The sequence below is a fragment of the Cydia pomonella genome, chromosome 14 (genome assembly GCF_033807575.1).
Source record: "Cydia pomonella isolate Wapato2018A chromosome 14, ilCydPomo1, whole genome shotgun sequence".
Classification (NCBI taxonomy): domain Eukaryota; kingdom Metazoa; phylum Arthropoda; class Insecta; order Lepidoptera; family Tortricidae; genus Cydia; species Cydia pomonella.
This window is the reverse complement of record NC_084716.1, coordinates 14,188,967-14,205,309: the sequence shown is the minus strand read 5'-3', so window position 1 is coordinate 14,205,309 and position 16,343 is coordinate 14,188,967. Positions and strand designations below refer to the sequence as shown.

Here is a 16,343-nt window from a genome sequence, read left to right as displayed (position 1 = left end):
AAGCTTCCTGCTTAAAACAATGTCGAAGAAATTCCTAAAGTGTGAGTTACAACCCAATGTTTAAAAACGTTTTTAATATTACGTAGCGTATGCGCATTTCCTGTAGATGTCATAAAATCAATATTTTCTTGTTAGACCCTTATAGGCATGATTAATCCTTTCACTTAAGTGTAAGATGAAAGCCGTGAAATGTATCCATAATCATTAACTATTATAACTACGCCATCCAGCCGAGCATTGCTAAACGAATATACTTGTTGTTGCAGGACGAGGAGTCGCTGGAGCCGCGGCCGGTGGCCAACATCACGCACCACAGCATCATGTACGCGCCCAAGTGCCTCGTAATCGTGTCGCGACAGGACTACCTGGACACCTTTCGGGTTAGGGAGTCACTTACTAGCTCAATATATCAGTGTAAACAATCAAGGGACGAGTTGTTGGAGTCGCGGGCGGTGGCCAACATGACGCACCACAGTTTTATTTTTTCACCGCTCCGCTGAATTAGAACCTATGCTATTGGTTGATTCCCGCACGTCTCCTCTGATCTTTGCTCATCTCCACCTCAGTGGAATGGCAGCTTAAGCGGTCGAGTCACTAACTAGCTTTAGGTATATGCCATATACACCGAGCCGCAAAATTGAATGGCCACTTTATGAATAGATTTCATTCATAATTCATTCATGCACGTTTGCGGGTCGCTGTACAATATGATTACATCAGGCCTTTAAATACAGGAACATCTCATCGCAGAAGTTGAAATTCCCCACATTCTAATTAGTACATAATGTATACACCATGTTAACTGGTAATTCGTAAACCTTATACCTAAAGATAAAGTCCACCGATGGTTAGTTAAGAGTGTTTCTTTTAATAACGTGCAAAAGATACGAAAGGGGCGACATTTTAGCTCCATTGGTTTAGATATACATATGGCTACTATATTTACATTTCTACCATAAAATGTAGTATTAGCTAGATAAGGTATGAAAATAGGTAAACCGATAGGGATTGAGATTTATGAGCTCCCGGCATTTTAACTTTAGTACGCCATTCCAATGCAGTTTATAAATAAGGAATTCGTAACGGTTTTCCGCGTAACGGAAATTGACGTGACGAATTAACAATGCTTTGGCATTTTTACGGCCGCTTCCACAATTCATACAATACTACTTTAGTAGCTCTCATTTTCTTTTAATACTACGATTTTAAACTGCAGTATATATGCAGTTACTACAAATGCGAATCTTGGCAAGTCTATAAATGAAGCAGATGCAGCTATTAATTATACTAAGAACGGTTTATTTTGTTTTCCAGAACTGCTTGGGCATAATCTACACAGTATGGGTAGAGAACCTGGGCGTACCCCTGGAGACGTTGGTGGGCAACCTGCTGGGCTGCGTATTAGTACCTCCAGCGGGTGGTCCGCAGGTCCGCTTCAGCATCGGCGCGGGCGACCGCCAGGCGTTGCAACCCCCGGCCGCACCTCCGCTGCCCGTCACTCATACATCCGTGCACATGCTACTGCGGTTATTAGGTGAGTAGATGGTGGAAGACCCGTGACGACGCTGGTGAGCAACCTGCTGGTCCTCTATATAGTCTAAATCATCGGCGCGGGCGACCGGCAGGCACGTACAGATCCGTGCACATGTTTGTGCGGTTGTTAGGTGAGTGATGGTGTAGGTGTCCTGCCGACCCTGCCATCCTGCAGATCCTCTTAAGCATCAGCACACGCGCTACCATCTCGAGGGTTCTCACAACACGATTGCAGAACAGTATCCTTGCAATCTCTAAAAGTTAATTGACATTAGTTCAAGACTTTTATGTCATGATGACTTGGAGACTAAGACCAATTTTATTTATATTTTACGAAAACACTGCTGTATTCTCTTCGATACATCATAGATATCTAACTTCTAATTTTCCAGGCATCCACAACTCCGTAACCCTCTGGTGCGCCGTGATGTCCGAGCACAAAGTCCTGCTCGTCTCCCTCGCGGCGGCGCGCCTAGCAGCCGCCTGTAGAGCCCTCGCCGCGCTCATGTTCCCGTTCCGCTACGCGCACGTGTACATACCGTTGCTGCCGTCCGGCCTAGTGGAGGTGCTGGCAACGCCCACGCCGTTCCTTATTGGTGTGCATTCCAGTTTGAAGGAGGAGGTGTCGGAGTTGGTAAGAATCGATTGATAAAACAACTATAGTGTGGGTTCTCTTGAATGCTAGATGATATTTATTTGGTGTCCGCGTGTACATTTTGTTATAATTTAAGTTCGCACAAGCTTCTGCATCCTCAGTCCCTGAATCTATTCATCTCCCGTGCTAAATTTATAAATGCTGCACGACTGACAATCGAACATAATCGTACTGGACACACAATTTAACGATCTAAATTCAAAATGTTGCTTAGTCGCGACGAGACATCTAGAACGACCTAATAGATCTAGTCCAAGATTTGATCGGACTACAAAATGTCTGTGCGCGAACTGGAAATAATTGAACATTGATATTTAATTTACATAAAATGTGCAAGTTTTTGAAAATCGCACTGAAAAGACATAATTGCCACTGTTTTTGTCAGTTACAATAACTTATACTTATATCAACCTATTTTCATTTAATTTTCAGTTAGACGTAATAGTAGCAGATCTGGACGTGGGCTCCCTCCATATTCCCGCCGGCGTGAACATCCCCCGGCCCGACGGGAAGCTCCTATCATCCCTCCAAGAAGACTTAGCATTAGTCTTACAACCAGAGCTACGGTCCGCCGATTCAGCCTTCGCACCACCACCTCCTGCGGCTTCACCGCCTCATATGCTGGATAAGGAGATCAGGGCCGTATTCATGAGGACTTTGGCGAAGTTGCTGCAGGGATACAGGTCAGTAATGTTCAGCAAAAGGAAGAAGGAGAAGGAAAACAAAGCTATCATCATTCCAAAAAGACCTAGCATTGACTTTACAACTAGAGCCATGGACCGAGAATTTAGCCTTTAAACCACCACTTATTAAGTCAACTAAGACAAAGCTGTCATTCCAGTCTGACGATTTCCATACAAACTGTAAAACGTCGCCTAAAACTCTACAATTCATTAATTTTAAAGGGTTAAACCCTTTGAACGCCACGTCTACTGTGTGCGGCGCGTCATTGTGAACCATGTCGGAGTGTACAAAAGTTGATATTGAGCTATGGTCAGTTGACGTTTTTGGCGGTTAAAGGGTTAGAGATATTACTATGAACTAGTATAAACCTAACTAATTGATATGTATAGGTATATATATATATATATATATATATATATATATATATATAGAAGTATAATACTCGAATTTCCATATCCAGACATCTGTTAAACGTACATCCATTGTTTCCAGACACTGCCTCACAATCATCCGCATTCACCCGTCGCCGGTGCTCACGTTCCACAAGGCGGGGTTCCTGGGCAGCCGCGGGCTGGCGCAGTGCCCGTTCGCCGTGCGGCTGCTGGACTCCATGTTCTTCAACGGGCTGGTGGCCGAGCGCGGCCCGCCGTGGCGCCCTACCGACATATGGGACGAGCTCGTGCAGTGAGTGCCTGCCATCCCTCACATTCCACACATACATTTTTATGAAGTGGAGTGGATTTACCCCATTCTCACAGTCAGCAGATGAGGATGGATATTGATGTTGTTTCTGTCTCTCGTTGTTGTGGACAATTATATCAGTTCATCGCCAAGCATAAGTGGAACGAACAATAGCTCGTGACTATACAGCAATAGAATAGAACTTGTATAGGTTAGACCATGAAACTCCGACGGTAGAAATCTCAGAATGTTGACTGCCATAGTACTTAACTTTGTTAAAACAGAGCATCGGTTCTATCGTTCTAAGGTTATTTCTATTTAAAAGCAGGGACATGGACCATCCCCTTCAAGGGACAATTTGAATGCAATCCCGGCGGAATACATAATCGTCGGTGCTGAATTTTATTGACAGTTACTTGTAATCTAGTTCTTCCAGATTTTGGAGTAACTTATCTATAAACTTTTCGGAATATAGTTCATAAAATCATTCCTTTTTCCCACAATTATATTTTCAAGAGTATTTTTGTCTTTTATTTCAGGAACCTACCAGAACAGTTGCGGCTAGAATCACTAAATCCAAATCTGGAGCTGCAACACATACAAGACCTTGCAATGCAATTACAACTCAACGAGAATCCTAATCCACAGGTTTGTATTTATCGCCATTCCATTTTCTGCTGTGAATAGTGTCAAAGAAGGTCTCAGATTGCAAGCTTCTCGGCTTTTAGTAAATTATACAAACGGGACTAAATTGACTTTTAAATTCTCCGAGACCCCGGTAACAACGCCGTCCTAGAAGCGTTGGAGGTAAATTTAAAACTTAATACGCGATTAAGTCCCGTTTCTATAATTTAATAATCTGTAACAATCTTGAAAGTTTAAATCAGTGTTTTCTGGTTTTCTTTTGAATTATTTTTGTAGGGACTGCGTCCTACATTCGCCCAAGCTTAGATGATATTAATTAAATAATATATCAATTTATGCTGGGGTACTGTAGGGACTGCGTCCTACATTCGCCCAAGCTTAGATGATATTAATTAAATAATATATCAATTTAGCTTTTCCCGTTATGCGCAATGTGCATTTTAGTTAATAGCATACGTAACTGTTTATTATAACCGTTACAGGGATGAGCTTGTAAAAACATTGTAATATAAGTTATCTGTTTCCTTCCCTTTGTCGGCACTTGCCTTTGTGTTAATCTCTCTTTGTTTTATTTCTTTGTCAGTTTCCGAATATTGTTAACTTTAAATAATAAACTAATTTGTAGCCAGCGGGGTAATTCGTGGGAAACGTTAGGATTCGCCATGTGCGAAACCGTTATAGGTTCTGTACCGCTATTCCTATTGCGTACCTGATGCAAGGTTATAATCATCGGAATCGCGGGAGTCAAAGATAGTTGGTAGTCAGACGTCAACTCGACAAGTTGCCTCGTACCTATTATCACAGGTTGAGCTTGATATCGTATCGCTCCCTCGCGTTCTCTTGGTACCTATCTTTAACGGTCGAGCTCGATTATATATCGCTCCCTACTTATTATTGTAATTAGAGTTAGTTTAGTATTGAGTTGTGTTAATATAGATTTATTATTGTTACCGCGTCTGAACTTTTTATTTGCAACAATCCCAACACCTAAGTACATATACCAAACCCCACTGCCAAATTTTGAAGGATCCATCCTCAAAAATGTTGTCATTAAACCTTGAAGCTTGAACGCCTATTATGTACACGTTATTCAACACGCCACCGTAAACCCTATCGGAATACACGAAGGTTAATATCAACTGTAACCGTGTACGTCTGTGGCCGTTTTCGGCCGTCAAAGGGTTAAAAGGATCGACTTAACCTTTAACAGAATTATAATGGTAGGCTTTTGTGGGTTGTGGATACTTTTCCTTAAATTGTGTTCAATTTTAATTCCTATGCGAAGATTTTTCTAGTGAATAAGGTACTCTAATAGAGTCATATTTTGTGCTTACATTATTAATAATTACTCTCGGTTGAAATAAACACTGTTTCTTTTGGTGTCATGCCAACGATGTATTCTACTCCATCTTATCTTCAATGGTATATATATAAAGCAGCAGCCCGACTGACTCATTGACATAATTGTTCTCTTACATGGAGGTTCCTTAGGTCTTGGTGTTTAGTACGGTCATATAGGGGGTGGTCTGGTGACTTCCAGAAAAATCTGATTTCGGTCTACCGGATCGGGTCAGAAGGTTGAGCTGCGGGAGTGCAGTGGTCGCAATTTCTTGCTAGCAAAAGTACAACACTCTTCTTCTCAACAAAAACAACACCACCACCAATAACACCAACATCAGCATTAACTACACAACATGCACACGGCGGGGTCTCGGGTCCCGCGCACCAAGCAAACCTGTAGTCTGTCCTATTTAAAGACTTATTTGGTTCGCAGACATACCAACAACGAATACTCCGACCACCAGAGGGAGCTTCAGCTCGTATACACCAGCCGCCCCTGCCGACATTGGACCCGGTGCGCGTTAAAGAGGTCATCGACGAGGTCACTGCCAGAAACGCCGAGCATCCCAAGTAAGTTCGATTTTGATTATATGTACCACTGAATAAATAACAAGAACCCGTAAATACGTTTCTGTGCCTTTTAAGGCATATCGCTGTGAAAATATGAATGATATGTTTACAATGACACATCCACACTTTGTTGTGCCAAAGTCTGTGCAGAGTTGGCTTAGACGGACTGCATCAAAAAGCCCACAATTAACCTCTAATTTTCTGTTGGCAGACTTACAGCGTTGAGGGCGCCGGTGCCGCGCATCGTGCCGCCCGCGGCGCCGCCCTCGGGCGCGGCCGAGGCCGGCCACGTGCTCGTCACCAACTCCGCGCGCCGGCTCGAGGTAACTGTAACCTGACACATGTCCCCTACAGACTGACGGCGCTGCGGGCCCCGTGCCGCGCATCGTGCCGCCCGCGGCGCCGCCCTCGGGTGCGGCCGAGGCCGGCCACGTGCTCGTCACCAACTCCGCGCGCCGGCTCGAGGTAACTGTAACCTGACACATGTCCCCTACAGACTGACGGCGCTGCGGGCCCCGTGCCGCGCATCGTGCCGCCCGCGGCGCCGCCCTCGGGTGCGGCCGAGGCCGGCCACGTGCTCGTCACCAACTCCGCGCGCCGGCTCGAGGTAACTGTAACCTGACACATGTCCCCTACAGACTGACGGCGCTGCGGGCCCCGTGCCGCGCATCGTGCCGCCCGCGGCGCCGCCCTCGGGCGCGGCCGAGGCCGGCCACGTGCTCGTCACCAACTCCGCGCGCCGGCTCGAGGTCATTACATTACTATCCGCAGTTATATGTTGTCTCTTTCTAACAAACGCAAAAAACGCCTTAGGGTGGCATCCTGCCGGAGGATCTTTCCATTTTTCCTTAAATTTAAAATTTTTTAGTTATAAACGTTTGCAGACGTTTTTGCTTTATAAAAAATAAACCTTATTTTTTTACATTCTAACGTTTACGTTTTAATTACATTTGTTTTTCCTCACAGGTCCTCCGCGCCTGCATAGCAGCAATATTCGAATGCCGCTACGCGGACGCGCGCAAGTCATTCCCCGCCGTGCTGCTCGCGTTACGCGCGTGCGCCGCGCGCGCAGCGCTCGTGCGCGACCTGGCCGCGCGCCTGCCCAGCAACAAGCACCTGCTGCACCACCACCAGTTCGAGTTACTAGTCAGGTATGTCATAAGATCCTCGTATGTGTCCGCGTTTGTATCCCGATCCGAGCGGCGGCGATCAGCGGGTTAGATGCTGCTTAAACTTTTGACACCAATGACGGATATATCCGCACCGTACGTCCAACGCCGAAGACGCATTAATTCGTCAAACACCGCAGAGCAACATCTTGCATATGCATAAATTTCGATTTCAGTTTTGGCACTTCGGTGACGATCCGAGTGACAGCTTTTGTGTTTGGTACGGCGTCGAAAATATTTAATCACTTGAGACGCTCTCCGTAACGCTGCATGAGCCACTGAATACGACGCTGGGTGCTATTCAATGAGGCCTTAACACTACTGCGCATTAGCCTCATATGAATATATATTATTTCTACTTTTAAATGTAAAACCGTTAGATTTACTTCGGTAGGCTCGTTAACTAGGTACATTTTCACCCAAAGAACGGAAAATATAAGTCTCACTAAGCGAATAAATAAATCTTAAATTAAAATAAATGTCATACACTGAAAAAAAAAACACGGACGGATTCAAACATGTCTTCAGTTTTGCGGCTAATGCCATATGGCCACCCTATTTCAAGGGCACCTGTTCCAAATTTTTAAGGCATCTAAATTAGTACTGTCTCAGCTCTTCACTTCCCGACCCCATAGTAAGTAATGGGTCATCAGCGGTCGACTGAGATAGCTTGCGATTCCCGTTCCGGTCCCACATATCTCCTTACCAATTCAGCGTGGCAACGCTGCTAGTCTCATAGGGACGTCTGAGTCAGCTACGAATCAGGGTAGTCTTTGCAACTAGGTTTTTAAAATACTAATTAAGAAGCCTGTTGCGAATTTTATCATTGATTATTTTGTGACAGAACCGGCGGCTTATTTGTACTTCTAAAGTAAAGGCTATGTCGCGGATTATAAATAATTTATGAATCAATCCATGATTCTTGAATAAACAATAACAACATAAATGTATTTTATATTGTTTATATTTTATTGTAAAACTACAAGATAAGGTGCTTGGAACCTTATGATACAATATACGATGACATGGAGAAAAAAAAAACATTGAAGAACGAATGGGCCGTACTGAGCGTACGGTCTTTCATATGTAAGAAAACACTTGTCTTTACGAAATAATCAAGATAACGTTTAACGTTTAGTTTGTTTCTCGGTTCCACTCACGTTCTAAACCCACATTTTCTATTTCCTCCTGTGGCACACAGTATGCTAAAACTCTTTCTTTAGGCGCACTTGTTATTTGTATAATGAATCTCTTAACGATATAAATATTTTTGTTCATAGTTTGTCCGTGTTCAAGAACAAAGTTCGGCAAATTTTGTTTTCTAGAATTTGATAAATTTGGTTCCAGTCATATTTTTCATAGTTTTGTATGTTTTTTTTTACTTTACTTGCATGTAGTACATAACTAAACCGGTAATCTATAATTGCGTAATTTACATTTCTATGTAATATTTTTTTTAGTAACGTAGGCAACTTTAGGCCTATTTTTAGTTCATTTACTTTAGATATATTTGTAAAAGGTTGTTTGTTTTCTAAATAAATAAATAAAAATATCTTCGGAAACGTTCAAAAATTGCTAATTTGACTTACCCTTGACATTAAAATCCCCGTCTATTTTCCTAAAGCCTACGGCTCCATTTAAATTACTTCAATGACAATTTTGAATACAATATAAATTTAATCTTATTTTCTCGTGTCATATTCCTCTTGTATCTATCTTGAGCCTTAGAAGATTATTATCGTATGTGTCTCATATCAGTTTATACTTTTATTCCTTCTACTTTTCGTCATCTTCAACTTCCTCGAATAAGGTGTGGATCTTAGCGCACATAACCTCCCTCGCATTCTTTATGAGATAGCCGCATGCCATAAACTCGCCATACGGGCCCTCAGGTGGGAGCTCGTCGTAGTCGAAAAGGTAATTCTTTATGTTGTGGACACCCTGCGAAACAATTATTTTGATATACATATTATGTAAGTATTCAAAGTCCGACCTCAAGCGGTAGCAGAAAGTTTCGAGGCATTCTAAATTGTACCATAACTTAGAGCAATTTACCAACTGAAGACGCCTTGTCTGTAATTTGTACAAAACAGTCTGCCGATTTTTGCGGGGGAGGGGCACGTCAAATGTATATCAACGTAACGTACAATTAGCCATGTCAGATAAACGTCAGTCCGTAAAATAAGTATAACCATTGGCCGAGGTTTTTGACAGAGGGGTAAGCTCTTAAAGGCGACCCCGTTTAGTTAAGTACCATAAGGATTAGGTCAGGTTACGTTAATAATTCAATTATAGTGTTTCGTTTTTATTTTTGTCTCATCCACTTAACAGCGTACTTAAGAAAACAAAGCTATTGTTAAGTTTACCGCAAAACACTTAAAAAGTAGTTAGAACCATCTTGAAGGTCTCTATGAACAATAGATTACAAGTCCAATAAAAGATACGGGGCCTTTACTCAAAATGACGATTTTCAGGTAGTGAGGGAGGTAGGTAGGTGGTCAGTCTCACGCTTGGGGTGGTCCTTTATATATTATTAAACTTGTAGTCTATTATTAATAAAGATAGAGTCGATAATCCGTTGGGCCTTCAAGATAGTTGTAACGACTTTTTACTACCGTATTATGTAGTGAACCTTTGCTTTGCTTTAAATTGCTTTTTTTTCTGAAGTATGGTAAGACTGCTTACCATCAGGCGGGCCGTATGCTTATTTGCCACCGACGTAGTATTAAAAAAAAGTAGGCTGTTAAGTGGATGGGATCAAAATGAAAACGAAATACGATATAAAACAAGTGTGTCGTTAGACCTGTAACTACATGTTTAAATAAAAAAGTCAAAATAAACATCTTACGATGGGCACGGGGAAATCTGGCGGATCTATATTGGCGATCTCCAATGCAGTCTTCACATTCCCTTCGGCGTATTTCTTGACGAACTTTATCAGAGAGTCGTCCGCCATTGTACTGTAGTCTTTGCACCCGCCTTCTACCACTTTGCAAATATCTAGGCGGATCTGTTAAATATAATTCTATAAGAATAGTACACGCAGCTACAAACGTGCATGGCCACTTTATGGACCAATTCCATTCGTAATGTGTCCATGCAATTTCGCAGCTCGTTGTACGTTTATTATATATATTGTTATTGTATATGTATTCATTACAAGTGGGCGAGCTTGCGAAACCGGTGTACAAGGCCAGGCTAGTTTCCTAACCAATTAAATTTGATACCATAGACGGTTAGTAGATGGGTTTGGTTTTCCCGAGGGACTACTACTTAGCTGTAAGGGTTCCTCTAAATAGAGTGTAAAATCTAAACCATTTTAAGGAACCTGTGACACCCAAGAAGTTACCTACGTCGATAGGTTACGGGAAGAGCTTCCAGCAGGCGGACCGTAATGTATAAAAAAAGTAAGAGCACTTTGAGTTATTGTTACTATAGAGAAGCCATACCAAACAATGAAATTGTTGCAATCGTAACCTGTACCACGCGTACTGTACCAAAACGTCGTAAGCGCCGTTGAATTCATGGCGCTTACGCGTTTACGTCGCGAGATTTACGCTCCGCTTCTGTGGACTCATGGGCCAAAATACTGGCCCTCTTTGCCGGTTCTATAAGTAGTAATAATAATTCAATTGAAAAACACTACAATTTTACGGAGTGAAGCTAAGTAAAAACGTGTAAGGAACAATCTATCATAAGAAGGGCATCAAGCAATTCAAAGAACTAACCCCGTAGTCATCGTTGATCTCCTCTTCCAGCTCGATCTTGGCGTTGAACCCGTCGTGCGTCCGGTTCACCTTGCGCCTATTAGCGTCCAGTTTTATCACCATCATGTTGTCATTGTCACACTTCATTATGTTCAGCACTGACCATTTTCCGGGGCCCTGGAACGTACGTAACGTAATTTAGTAGTACTGTAGGGGAAATCCTAAACTATGTAAAATAAAAACCATGATAGAAACATCATTTTAGATACCATTATGGTCTTTGTTTTGTGAGGACAGTTTTGGCATGGCCAAAATTTTTATCAAGTGTTTGTTGTTGTTGTTAAGAATAATGTCACATTATGATAATAATTTGTAACATTACAAAGGAAATATAACCAATGCTAGGTAAGGTACGGGATGGTATTATAGTACTAGACTGTTTTTGAAAAAAAAAATCTGAATAAAAATGAATCATATATGTATTTATTTTTGCGAGGCTTAAAAAGTTTTTTTTTTTTTAATCACCCATCAAATGATATAACTATTTAAATAACCTAGTATAAAATGCCAAAAGTGCCAGCAATTTGCTTCCATTTTGTACTTGTTATAAGCAGTATTTGTGTATTATCAATTTATCACTTAAAATAGTTTGAACTACTCACCACATTCTTCTGTCCGGAAATACCACAAATCAAAAAACTAAAAGCAAATATGCCTCCTATTGCGAGAAATCTCAGCATATTGCTGAAAGCGTCGCAATGCAAACATTGTGCCTTAAACGATTTATTTATATCATTACACATAATTGTTATGTGTCGTGCAGGATTTCTATGTCGATTTTATCGGTTTTAACGATAATTTTTCTATTGTTCCGTCAGCGATGATCAGTGACATATCAAGGATGTTTATGTGCCGGTGGCGGAAAACATACCATAGCAAACTCTGAACATGAATCTCTGTCGTAGAATTGTTTGTAATATTTTGATTTTTAAACTGATTAGTAGACGAAACGACTGATAAAAAGTGACGTTTGCTCATGGTTAAATAACAATCCTGACTTGATCCTGACTATCGAACCTGATCACAAAATTTCATTAGAGTCGGTTGAGAAATGGGACCTGTAGATGTAGACGTGAACATTCGGACATACGAAAGCATTTTTGCCCAAGTTGAAACGCAAATCTTCACTAATGCTCTGTCGATAACAGTAAATATTGAATACGGGGTCCATGCCCTGTATATTTTTTAAATAGTTTATATAGACCGAATGACCATGTTAGCTTGACATATAAAAATGTTTGAGTAAGCATACAAATTGCGTGATTTCCTACTTCGTTAGGATCTAATCACACCAGAAACATTCCATCGCGTAAATTACAATTTATCTTTCATCGTATTCTGCCGTATTTGTGATTGTGGGTATATGGGGCACAATAGTTACGCAACGTTGAATCGAATATTCATTGTTTCATAAATACGATCCCTGCAAATATAATAATCTAGAGTAGATAATATAGGTATATATAGCACGGTATAGAGATGCCGCACACACAGAAATAGTCGTCAGCGCCATTTAAATTCTTAACTACATACAACTAAGATATATTTGGTTGTGTGATTTGAGCTGTTCATTATTCATTCGTCTTTCTCCAAATTTCGAGACCTTTTAGAGAATACGACCAGCTGATCATTCCAATTTAAACCTTATGCAAAATGATGTAAGGTTCTTTTTAGCGTGACTCTGGCATTCTAAGTTCTTATTTCCGACTTATGTTCCATCGTGCTGCGTACATTAACCAAAGATAATTTGAAATAGAGGTGGATTATCAAAGAAAACTTTGTAGCCACAGCAAATTTGCTTCCATCTTTCGACACACGATATTTTTTTTCATAGTATTTTTATATTATATAATATTTAAAAAAATCGCGCCATCTTATAGATCCAACGCCAAAGGTATGGCATAGTTTCGAGCGATGGCGCCACAACCTTTGGGTTATGCCCGGTAAGATGACGTAAGATGTAAATCTCTTTGCAAATAAACAATGTCTTCCAATGTTAAATATGTTCCCGTTAGGATTTCTATAGTTATTTAGACATTCAGTTGTGATAATATTTCTTGCAGACTTATGAACTGTGCGCTTCAGTCCTCTTCAGCCTTGGACGAGCATTCGATAGCGGCGGCGATGTTGCCGCTCGCGACCGCCTACTGCCGCAAGCTGTGTACCGGCGTCATACAATACGCCTACATGTGTATACAGGTCGGTGTCCGGTCAACTGATGAATGCTCCACTCTTGGACGAGCATAGTCTTTCTATAAACAATTTAGTTACAACTAAGCAGCCGCGATTACCAGGGTTACCTGGATAGCTTAGTTATTGTTGTTTGAAGTTAATATTCACTTTAAGTTTTGCACCTGGATAGTCTAGACTGGTCCACACTACTATTTCTTGGCATTTTTCCTAAAATGGTTGAACATGTTGTAGGAGCACCAAGTGTGGACGAGCCAGCAGTTTTGGGAGGCGGCCTTCTATCAGGACGTTCAGCGTGACATCAAGGCTCTGTACCTCCCCAGTCCCACGCACCACCAGAGGGCGCCTAGTCCGAGGTACGCCATACAAATATGTCGGGTACATTGACCTAATGTCAAATACTTCGTAAGAGTTAATGGTCGGATAATTCAGCGGTACCGTCTGCCAACAAATTATAAACAAAACAATAGAAAAAACAGACACCGTCTCGACCAAATTTTGAACTTGCGAGCTTCTTGAACATTGCTGTTTCCATTCCTGAATAACCAAGGCGGTGAATTTTTCCTTTATTTGTTTTATTTACCATAAACTTTGTTAATGATCATGATAGTTTTTTGGTAAAGGCTAAATCGAAATCACATTTGCTTTCTTCTTGTAATAACTTCATTTAATTTTATTGTTATGTTCTTATGTCTTAGGGATGACGAAGAATACTCATTGCTGAGGGCACAAGAACCCAGCGCGTTGGAAATCGCCGCCGAACAGATGAGGCTGTGGCCCTCACTACCTCCAGGTATAATTTTGCTTGTTTACACATAATTTGTCATATACCGTTCATTAAGAAAATTCCTGTTACGTTACAGTTTATCCATACAATCGAACTATAGTAATCAAATAATATTGTTATTTTAAATTCTCTTCCAACAGAAAAGCAACGCGAAATAATAGCAAGCGAAGAACAAACGCTCTACAGTCAAGCCATACACTACGCGAATAGAATGGTTTACCTACTTCTGCCACTAGAGGGCGCGGGCCGGCGCGCCGACGCAAGAGGAGACGACGCAGATAGGGCTAGCAATAGCATCACTAACAGGTAAGAGCGAGACAGCCAAGCGATTCACTTTGCGATGTCGAGAAGAAGGAGATAGCGATATGTCCGTGACAATAATATGGTATTATAGATAAATAGACTACACATCAGTAAAAATAAAATGCACGTTTTGCAGTGTGGCGGAATCGGATAGCGCTGACGCGGAGTCCGGTTTCGAGGAGGCGGACCCCGGTGAGGCCGGGAATAATGTCATCAAGATGGTTTCCAGATTCGTAGACAAGGTAATACTTTGCTTGTGCACCCTAAATGAGATCGGGGTCTAAACGTGAATAATTTACTCAGCCCGTCGCAGGCACTAAATTTAAAGAAATCGACAGCCACGAATGAATTTTGATTCACTTCGCTCACCCGATGTAGAGTCGGTGGAAAATGACGGGTTAACAAGTAAAGTATACCCGCGCAATTTTTTCTTTGTTGTTGGAATCGTAAGTGGCTATGCGGCGTGATCGTATTAGTTAGTGCTGGTTTTAAAAGTCGTGGTTATTGCCCCAGGTGTGTACAGAAGGAGGAGTGACTGCAGATCATGTGCGATGTCTTCATCAAATGATCCCCGGCGTGGTACACATGCATATGGAGACTCTCGATGCCGTGGCCCGGGAAAGCCGCCGCTTACCGCCTGTACAAAAGGTATGTAGACTCGTAAACACAACTGGGGCCCATTTCTCGAACGGTATTAGACTAATATTATTTAATCCACAAACTGGCAAATCGTGTGGGTTTTCATGACAACACACTAATATTATTAGCCTAATATGTTTGGATTATCTTAAACCTATACGTAGGTGGTCTTAATCTATTACATTGTTTAAACTATAATTTCTACTTAATATTATTATATTTGGAGGAACTTATTTAAAAAGTAAAACACGTGCTTTTTGAGCCATGTATATAGTTGCGCTTTGAATGGATTTAAAGGCAGGGGTTTGATACTTCTAGCACACGTTTGTTAGGATAACTTGTGTTTCTAAAAGCCACCCTTTTTAAATAGATTTGGGTATTTTTTTTACAAAAACTGCTGCCTCGAAAATGTACAAGCATGCTAGTGTCAAAATTTCATGTTTTTCGAATAAAGGTTTACTACATGAATCCCAGGGACCTATCCCACACATACCCTTAAACATTTTTTTGTGTAAATGCCCTGTTTATATCACTCCAATTACCCCATAAAAGGAGGCCATTCCTTAAATTGGACGCAATGTATCCGTGATACGCCAGAAGGACTGCTTCGAGCTGAAATGCTACGCAGTCTTCTCAAAACATATGCAAATTTTATAAGTTTATCGCACACAGTATCCACTTGCTCCAATTACAGTTTTTATCAACAATAATGCCTAAAAGTTTAGCTGTATCTACTTCTCTAATTTGTGTATCATTGTTTTATCTCGTATGTTATGAAACTGGATGTATTGAGTTTTATTAAGGTTAACCGATAAATAATTGAACTCAAACCATTCGATTACTGATTTAATTGTATTGTTAGTTTCACTATTGTACTGTTTTTCGTCTTTACATGTAATTAGAGTTGATACATCATCCTTAATAAGTCTTCATTGGTGTGTAGTGATATCTGGAACAGTAGTGTCCCAGTACACTTCCTTCTGGGACTCCTAGGCTGTTTTCTACGTATGACGATCTATGACGGATTATTGTTGAATCTCTGCAGCTTCCTATTTCAACAGATTGTTGCCTGTTTGCTAATTACGACTAACGTCGAGTCAAAATGAAAAGAGGCTTTAAGACTTTTAGACTAGTATCTTTACTGTGAATCAGCTGTTAACGATCATGTGTGTTCCAGCCGCGAATAGTCGCGCCCTGGCTAGTGCCAGGCGAGGCCGTGTCGGGCGCGGCGCTGCGCTGCTGCCTGGCGGCGGACGGGCGCGCGGCGCCGCTGCTGCCCGCCGAGGGCGCGCTGTTCCTCACCAACTACCGCCTCGTGTTCCGCGGCGCGCCCATAGACCCGTTCGGTGAGTGTGTGTGTCCCGGCTAGTACCCGAGGC

The 16,343-nt window shown here is 41.6% G+C and overlaps 2 protein-coding genes across 2 annotated transcripts in view; one reads left to right on the top strand and one right to left on the bottom strand.

The window, feature by feature from the left end:
- Positions 1 to 16,343, top strand: part of LOC133525017 (myotubularin-related protein 13) — a 90,132-nt gene that overhangs the window by 45,674 nt on the left and 28,115 nt on the right. Inside the window, exons 4-19 of the mRNA XM_061861207.1 lie at positions 267 to 380; positions 1,315 to 1,534; positions 1,926 to 2,167; positions 2,621 to 2,871; positions 3,365 to 3,556; positions 4,093 to 4,201; positions 5,973 to 6,109; positions 6,321 to 6,432; positions 7,076 to 7,260; positions 13,109 to 13,244; positions 13,470 to 13,591; positions 13,934 to 14,028; positions 14,163 to 14,328; positions 14,462 to 14,567; positions 14,839 to 14,973; positions 16,142 to 16,310. Of these exons, the coding sequence (XP_061717191.1) occupies positions 267 to 380; positions 1,315 to 1,534; positions 1,926 to 2,167; positions 2,621 to 2,871; positions 3,365 to 3,556; positions 4,093 to 4,201; positions 5,973 to 6,109; positions 6,321 to 6,432; positions 7,076 to 7,260; positions 13,109 to 13,244; positions 13,470 to 13,591; positions 13,934 to 14,028; positions 14,163 to 14,328; positions 14,462 to 14,567; positions 14,839 to 14,973; positions 16,142 to 16,310 (2,491 nt within the window). The remainder of the gene's footprint in view (positions 1 to 266; positions 381 to 1,314; positions 1,535 to 1,925; positions 2,168 to 2,620; positions 2,872 to 3,364; positions 3,557 to 4,092; positions 4,202 to 5,972; positions 6,110 to 6,320; positions 6,433 to 7,075; positions 7,261 to 13,108; positions 13,245 to 13,469; positions 13,592 to 13,933; positions 14,029 to 14,162; positions 14,329 to 14,461; positions 14,568 to 14,838; positions 14,974 to 16,141; positions 16,311 to 16,343) is intronic.
- LOC133525016 (uncharacterized) lies at positions 8,225 to 11,803 on the bottom strand. The gene is made up of 4 exons (XM_061861206.1): positions 11,648 to 11,803; positions 11,007 to 11,162; positions 10,127 to 10,288; positions 8,225 to 9,219 (listed from the first exon to the last, which is right to left on the bottom strand). The coding sequence occupies exons 1-4, from the start codon at positions 11,786 to 11,788 to the stop codon at positions 9,055 to 9,057; spliced, it is 624 nt and encodes a 207-aa protein (XP_061717190.1). The 5' UTR covers positions 11,789 to 11,803; the 3' UTR covers positions 8,225 to 9,054.